Raw genomic sequence first — 8324 nt, 5'->3', positions numbered from 1 at the left:
ACATGAACTAGGAGATCCGAGACTGTCCAGGTGAGCAACGAGGAAGGCCTTAGCAGGTGGGACAGAGGACAGTGGGAAGGCCCTAACGAGGGAGCACCCAAAACTCAGGGAGGAGCTGGGTGTGGAGGAGGGCAGGGACTCCTGGTTCCTGGTGGATCTGGGGGACCTGGGGGTGGGGGACCTGAACCAGGACGAGATATCCAGGAGGAGGAGCAGGCGAGTGTCAGTCGTTCTGAGTGTGGTGTCTGGGGTGAGCCCTGGTGCACGGCTGGGGGTGTGGGTCTCAGCCACAGATCTGGGTGACCTTGGCGATGGAAGTCTACCACGGATGAGCTCCCCCAGAGGGAGTGGGTCTCTGAAGAGAGAAGAGAACTCTGGGTAACACCAGCACCCGGAAGATGGGCGGGGGAAGAGAGCCAGACCCCAGTCTGCCCCCTCCACACTGAGGTTCTCCTCAAAGCCTCAGTCAGTGCAAACCCTTCATGGAGCTCCCCCCCCCCCCCATGGGAATGGGCCTTCCCCCCTTTAATAACATTAGAGCCCGACACAGCACAGCCCCTGCACACCCCACACTCAATAATACCGAGTGAGGAGGAAGGCTCGGGAAGGAGGGCTGAGCCGGGTGGACCTTGGTAATTCCCTAAACACCCAGCACTGTGCCAGCACATAGTAGGTTCCCAACAAAGAAACTCTTAATGCCATCTGACTCTTAACAAAAAGGTACATGTACAAAGAAGAAAGCAACCATGCCACCCCACCCCCTCAATCCAAACACCTAGCATTCACCAGAGTTAGCCTTCGGTGCACCTCAGCCCAGGTTTCTCCTTATGTGTATAGTCAGATAAAAGACGACATGGACGGCCCGGCTGGCGTGGCTCAGTGGTTGAGCACTGGCCTGTGAACCAGGAGATCACAGTTTGCTTCCCAGGCAGGGCACCTGCCTAGCTCAATCCCCAGTGGGGGGCAGGCAGGAGGCAGCTGACTGATGATTATCTCTCATCATTGATGCTTCTGTCTCTCTCTCCCTCTCCCTTCCTCTCTGAAATCTATAAAAAGATATGTTTTTTTTAAAAAGATGGGTGGCTGATGGGAAGATAGACAAGGCAATTTTACAAAAATATAATCATACTGAATGAGGGGTTACTTTAGCGTGAAAAGCATGAAACTTAATCGTACTAGAATTAACTGAAGAGAAAGATACTGACATGAAATGGAAAAATAGCTCGGCTTAGATAAATGCTAATTCATCACAGGAGATATTAGTTCATAAAAGATCCCTCCGAAGGAGAGAGACAGAGAGAATGTGAAAACCACCAGGGGGTGAGAGTCATTATGGTGTGTGTGTTTAATGACATGTTTCCATTTTAGATGCCATGGGCTGACTGCTTTAGAAATTCTTAGTAAGTGCACTTCCATCTCCCCTCTACCCACTCCCTAATTTCTGCTGTTTAAACTATTTTTCACTTTGCCAGGTTTTACATTTGCTTTCTGTTCTGCAACCAGCCTTCACCCGGTCGCTCTTCGTAGTTCTCTCCTTAACCAGATTGGAAGCTAACCACCAGTCATTCTAACAGTGTCTGTATTATTGTGTTGTGTTTTTTTTTTCTTTTGCATCATCTCTTAGTTGGCAGGACTTTGTCACCGAACACTATTTCCCCAAAGAGGGGCACAGCTGAGGGAGAGGGGTACCCACGTTTCTGACTCGGGCATCTGGGAGGTGCTCTTGAATGAGATGAGATATTGGGGAAGGTGAGGCTGGGAGATGACGCCCGGGGGACACCCAAGGGAGACGTTTTGTGTGCGACTGTCTGCAGGAGCCTGAAGCTTGGCGGGAACTTGTGGACTGGATGTGTAGACTGGGGGTCATCTGCACACAGGTGAAGGTTAAGGCCACGGCACACACATCACCCCTATGGTCCGGAGGACATGAGCAGAGGAGGATGGAAGCTAACCACCAGTCATTCTAACAGTGTCTGTATTATTGTGTTGTTGTTTTTTCTTTTGCATCATCTCTTAGTTGGCAGGATTTTGTCACTGAACACTATTTTCCCAAAGAGGGGCACAGCTGAGGGAGATGGGTACCCACGTTTCTGACTTGGACATCTGGGAGGTGCTCTTGAATGAGATGAGATATTGGGGAAGATGAGGCTGGGAGATGACGCCCGGGGGACACCCAAGGGAGACTGAAGCTTGGCGGGAACTTCTGGACTGGATGTGTAGACTGGGGGTCATCTGCACACAGGTGAAGGTTAAGGCCACGGCACACACATCACCCCTATGGTCCGGAGGACATGAGCAGAGGAGGAACAAAATGAGGAGGACATTGAGAAGGAACAGGTCAGAGATGTAGGTGACAACCAACAGAAAATATGAGAGGACATGAACAATACCAAGAGCGGAGTTTCAAGAAGGGAGGGCAACCACGTCCGATGCTGCAGGAAGGCCGCTGGTGGCCCCGTCAAGAGCCATTCAGTGGCATCAGGGGCGGGGCCAGGTTTCAGGGGCTGAGGAGCCAAGGGAAGCCCTCAGCTGTGCTCACTGGGAAAGCTTTGATCTCTGTCCTGCCCGCAGTCTGACGCTCACGCTTTTTGGAAGTTGCTAGTTCTCCCCTTGTTTTGCCTAAACAAGGCCGTGGCTTTCAGTGTGTCTCCCTTCCCCGGGGGGCTGAGCGCACAGTGTCTGCTGTGCTCTCTGTGTCCCCCGTCCTGCTCAGTGTCCAGTCTGCCTCACGGCCTCCTTGGTTGCAGAGGGACACATGAGCAGAGGAGGAACAAAATGAGGAGGACATTGAGGAGCAACAGGTCAGAGATGTAGGTGACAGCCAACAGAAGATATGAGAGGACATGAACAAAACCAAGAGCGGAGTTTCAAGAAGGGAGGCCAACCACGTCCGATGCTGCAGGAAGGCCGCTGATGGCCCTGTCAGGAGCCGTTCAGTGGCATCAGGGGCGGGGCCAGGTTTCAGGGGCTGAGGAGCCAAGGGAAGCCCTCAGCTGTGCTCACTGGGAAAGCTTTGATCTCTGTCCTGCCCGCAGTCTGACGCTCACGCTTTTTGGAAGTTGCTAGTTCTCCCCTTGTTTTGCCTAAACAAGGCCGTGGCTTTCAGTGTGTCTCCCTTCCCCGGGGGGCTGAGCGCACAGTGTCTGCTGTGCTCTCTGTGTCCCCCGTCCTGCTCAGTGTCCAGTCTGCCTCACGGCCTCCTTGGTTGCAGAGGGACAGCTCTCCGAGCTCCGGGACCTGGCCAGCTCCAGGCTGCACCTTGTGCGGTCCTCCTCCTGGGAGCGACACTGGAGCTCTCCAAGCCCAGGCCCCACACACTCAGCACGTGCCCCTGCTGCCCCCACCATCTTCTCGCAGTCTCTCGGCCTCTTGATGAAATAACTGCAGAAGCTCAGAGCTGCAGGAGACCTCACATCTTCAGCCCCTGAAGGGGGCAATCGAGGGAGAGTGATTTGCCTACAGCCTTGCTGAGGGGGTCAGGACGGAAGCCACTGTTTCCGGCCCCTGTGTGAGCCTCTGGTCTGGAGATGTGGCCACCCTAGAGGTCTAGGGCATGAAGAGGTCCACAATCTCTTTCACTCGTTCCCCCACCCCCCACCCAGGGACTGAGCTGGACAGTGCGCTGTAGGAAGCCTCTCAAGACCCAGAGGTAGCCACGGGGCCCACTGGCCTCACCCCCAGTTTTAAGGGTCTCCTGTGGAGGTGGCCCTGGAGCCCTTCCCTGACCTCTCCCTCCCCCCTCTGCTGTCACAGATACAGAGGCCATGTTCCCGGTGTGGCCTCCTCCTTCGGTTCCACCTACGGCACCACCACCTTCAAGTACTTCCAGGACCACCGCAATGCAGCCATGGAGAAGAGCCACACCCACTTCTGCAAAGGCGGCCACTTCCCGACCATCTTCTCCCCAAGCCCCAGCCTCCTGCAGAGTCACTGTGCCCGCTGGCTGCTCAAGCCCACCTACACCCGCTTCAACCTGGACAGTGACCGCTCCCTCGAGCTCACCCGCTTCTACCAGGTGGGCTGGGCCAGGGGAGACCTCTCACCCCAGAGCCCCGATCTCCCCTCACCCAGGGGCTCCAGTGACTCTTGCCCCTGCTCCCCCACCACCGACGGGAGAGTTGGAGCCTTTGGGGATGTGCCCGCCCTCGCCTCTGCCCTGTGGCCTCTCGGCCCCGTGGACCCTTCTTTATCTCCTCCCTGAGTAAAAGGCCAAAAATTCATCCCCAAGATGAGCCATGCATGCACAAAGGGCTCACTAAGTGCCCACCTAGCTCCAGCCCCAAGTCTGCTCTCGCCTGGACATGCTCACCTGGAGCCAGGTGCCCACCTGACACCACCTGCTCCACCGGCCTCTAAGGATGTGCCCCCAGTGGACCTCAGCCCCAAACTGGACCCTAATTGCCCGGGAAGGAAGAGGCAAATGGAGGGGACCTGCCCACACCCCAGTGTTCTTGTCTGGTTGCTCTGGCCTGGTGCAGACCTGTCCTTGCAGGCATGGTGCTTGGCTACCTCTGTGGGGGCCGGGCTCATCCTCTGCTTGGTCCTAGAAACCTCACTGTCACTCACCCCCTTGCAAACGTCCCTCCCTCCTGGTCAAGGACATGGGTGCACAGGGAGCTCCAGGGAGGGGACCCGGTGGATGCCGTCAGACTCTGAGGTGCTGGGGGGCCATCTCAGTGGGCCTGGGGAGGCCTTGCTCTCCATCTTGGCTCTCACTCAGAGCACGGTCTGTCCAGGAGGGAGGGAGAGGGAGAAAGAAAGACACGGAGCGTACCCGTGCCACCTGCTGAGCCGGGCCTCGCATGCCTCACCTCTGCTGGTCACTTGTCTCATTTACTCTCCATAGCGAAGCTGGGGGGGTGCGTGTCCTCATCCCCATTAGACAGATGAGAAGCCGGGCCCGGAGAGGGCACCCCACTGGGGACTCCTGGAGGCACCAGGGGAGACAGACACCCCCCTGCTCAGGTACAGCCAGGTGGGGACTGCAGGTGCCCACGGTCACTCCTGCACACTCACCACCGGCCATCTCTTTCCCGGTCCCCTGTAGCTGGCACAGCAGCATCGACATCACTATCGAGACAAGACAGGCCTGGTGCCCCGGGTCCCCTACTTCGTGCTGCCTGTGGAGGAGCGCGAGCGGTACCCCATCCCCACCGACCTGTGAGTGCCTGCCTTCCCTCCGTCCATGCATTTAACAAACACATGTCCACAGGGCACCTGCCCTCAGCCAGGCATGCGGGCGCCCAGACTGAGAAATGAGTTAAGACCTTGCCCTCAAGCAGTGGTTCTCAACCTTCTGGCCCTTTAAATACAGTTCCTCATGTTGTGACCTAACCATAAAATTATTTTCGTTGCTACTTCATAACCGTAATGTTGCTACTGTTATGAATTGCCATGTAAATATCTGATATGCAGGATGGTCTGAGGCGACCCCTGTGAAAGGGTCGTTCGACCGCCAAAGGGGTCGCGACCCATAGGTTGAGAACCGCTGCAAAGGGTCAGGGTTCTGGAAGCCTCAGGATGCTAGGAACCTAGCCAGATGCACTGGGAGTTTGGGAGCAAACACCTGAATTTTTGCTGGGCTGCATGGGTAGCTTTTTCCTTGAAACGGCAGCCAAACGCTGGTGCAGCGCCCTGAGCAGCAAGGAGCTGCTGCCCTCTGATGGACATGGAGGGTACTACCCAGAACAGGGAATCAGTGCCTGGACCCCAACCAGACTTGGAAAGTGTTCTCTTAAGGGCTTGAAATAGCTTTCAAAGTCCAACCGTCCATATGACAAAATAGGAAAGTCCCTCAATGCCTGCACCTCACTGCTTTTGTCCGGGAGAGATGTTCCCCCTGCAAGATGATCGGGCACACGGTTCCTCACTCTCCCTCCTGATGCCCAGGCAGGGAGGTCAGAAGTCTGTGCCATCCAGGTGTCATGTGGGGTAGGGGGCATCAGGAGGTCAGCGGGCAGATCTTGGCTTTCTAACTCCATTCTGACCCCTTGCTTACCTCACGAGCTCTGAGCCTGGCCATCGTCATTGTTGATAAAGCAGCAACTCTTTCCATAGAGGTTCTCTCTGCAATACAGATGAGCTCGTCTTATAAATAGGAGCTCTGAGGCTTAGCAATAGTCTCGGAAATGTGTGCCAGGTGGCAAGTCTGGTGGGAGGCAGAACCTGGAGGAACCCAGGTCTCCTGATGCCAACTCTAGGAGTCAGTCCAAACCTGGAGACAGTGTGGGGCTTTTCCTGGAGTCAGATCTCCTCTCGAAACCACTCTGGGCAGGATTTTCACCCCCCACAGCTGTGGGGATCCCAGGACACCCCAGCTTTGTTTCTTCTCCAAAATGTCTGGCAACCTGTCCTGCTGCTGATGGCTTCATGCCCAACCTGGAGGAACCCAGGTCTCCTGATGCCAACTCTAGGGCCCTGGGTTAGCCATCTCCTTGGGGTGGCTCTGAGTCAGTCCAAACCTGGAGACAGTGTGGGGCCTTTCCTGGAGTCAGATCTCCTCTCGAAACCACTCTGGGCAGGATTTTCACCCCCCACAGCTGTGGGGATCCGAGGACACCCCAGCTTTGTTTCTTCTCCAAAATGCCTGGCAACCTGTCCTGCTGCTGATGGCTTCATGCCCGATACAGAGGCCCACCCAGGTGGTAGGGAGTGAGAGGGTCAGTGTCTGCATTCAGCCCTTTCCTAGATTGCCTCATGGCCTTCCATGAGTTCCATCACCACCAACACCATCATTGCCATCATCACCACCACCACCATCACCAACACTATCATCATTGTCATCACCACCAGCACCATCATTGCCATCATCACCACCACCACCATCACCAACACCATCATTGTCATCATCACCAGCACCAACACCATCATTGTCATCATCACCATCACTACCATCACCAACACCATCACCATTACCATTTCTTATAACATTTGTTGAGTGTCTGCTCCTTGTCCAGCATTATGTTACGTGCTTTGTATGCATTGCATCATTTACTCCTCAACAGAAAGCTAAGAGGGAGGTACCAACATCAGTTTGTTTGATATGTGTACACTTCTAGCAAGAGTTGGGCCAGAATCCATCCCAGGTCTGTCTGACATCCACGTCTTCACTCTTAGCCACTCTACTGTTGTGCAAATATAAGTTATGTCAAGTGCAGGGTGATGTCACATGTTAAGCTGATGAGCGGGGTCACCGTGGGCTGGGAAATGGGCAGCTGGGGCTGTGGCTGGGCACTGTCACCCTCCCTCCCTGGCATAACACTGACGTTGTCTTTACCCCCAGGCCTCCTCTGAGCGCGAAGAATAAGTGGCACCTTTTTAGAGTCTCCCCCGAGAACCGGAAGGTCTACCAGACGTTCCCGTCGGGGAAGAGGGTCTCCTACCAGGAGCGGCAGAGAAGAGACGCCTACTTTGAGTTTAGATCGTGATGCCCGAGAGCCGTGGCCTTAACGGGGCTGGCTCTTTGGAATAAAATCTATACCATGACCATCCCATAGTCCTCTCCTCTGAGCCCCAGGAGCACGTGGCTGCAGCAGGGCAGTATCTGAGGATCACATGGCACTAGGTCTTCAGGGCTGTGGAAAGCTCAGCCCAAGGGGTTCAAGCCAAGATAAAGTGGTGCCCGGGGACCTGCTCACCCACGTCTCCCCCTGAGCTGAAGGAGGTAGAACTGAGAACTGCAGGGCTCCTGAGTCTCAGGTGCAAAAATACCTTCCACCCGCCACCACTGGTGTCATCGAGGAAGCCCCGTTAGCCCATGTCTGAGAATGAGGATGAGGGGACCTCAGACAGTGGCACTGGGTGTCATCTGCAAAGGAAGCTCCATCCGGGCCCTGGCCCAGCATTGTTTAGTCCACACAATAACGTGTAAGAGAAGTGAAGTTACTGATAAAGACACCGAGGCTCAGAGACGTTGCCCAGGCTCACACAGCTTGGAAATGATACTGTCAGGGTTTGAACCCAGGTCTGACCCCCAAGTCCTGGTTTTTCCACTACACATCCTCCCTAGGGTCCATGTGGAGGCTGAGGGGCAGGGGTGACGCAGCCCTTGGGATCCCAAAGGACTCCGTGGTGCCCGGGAGAAGCGCACCTCCCTGTGTTCTCCCCAGACTGGCATGGACAGGCTGGTTTGCCATCTCCCCCCCCGGGACAGGAGGGGGAGACCCAGGACGGAGCCACTATTCAAGGAATCTTGATGTTTCAGGAACCTCTGGGCCAGAAGTGGGCCCTGGGAATGGGTTCTGAGGCCACACAGGCCTGAGGTGGCCTGGGAGGGCCAGGGTCCGGAGTGCCTGCTCTCTCCAGGCTGCTGCTTTCCACCTCCT

At 55.6% G+C, this 8324-nt stretch overlaps 1 protein-coding gene across 1 annotated transcript in view; it reads left to right on the top strand.

The window, feature by feature from the left end:
• The window catches only part of LOC102260134 (chromosome unknown open reading frame, human C2orf70), an 11022-nt gene extending 3595 nt beyond the window's left edge, over window positions 1–7427 (top strand). The window contains exons 4-6 of the mRNA XM_005874967.1: window positions 3754–4015; window positions 5048–5160; window positions 7283–7427. Coding sequence (XP_005875029.1) covers window positions 3754–4015; window positions 5048–5160; window positions 7283–7427 — 520 coding nt within the window. The remainder of the gene's footprint in view (window positions 1–3753; window positions 4016–5047; window positions 5161–7282) is intronic.
• The last annotated feature ends 897 nt before the right edge of the window (window positions 7428–8324 follow it).

This window comes from Myotis brandtii, unplaced genomic scaffold (genome assembly GCF_000412655.1).
Source record: "Myotis brandtii unplaced genomic scaffold, ASM41265v1 scaffold454, whole genome shotgun sequence".
Lineage (NCBI taxonomy): Eukaryota > Metazoa > Chordata > Mammalia > Chiroptera > Vespertilionidae > Myotis > Myotis brandtii.
Note: the sequence above shows the minus strand (reverse complement) of the source record. Positions and strands in the feature narration are given on the sequence as shown.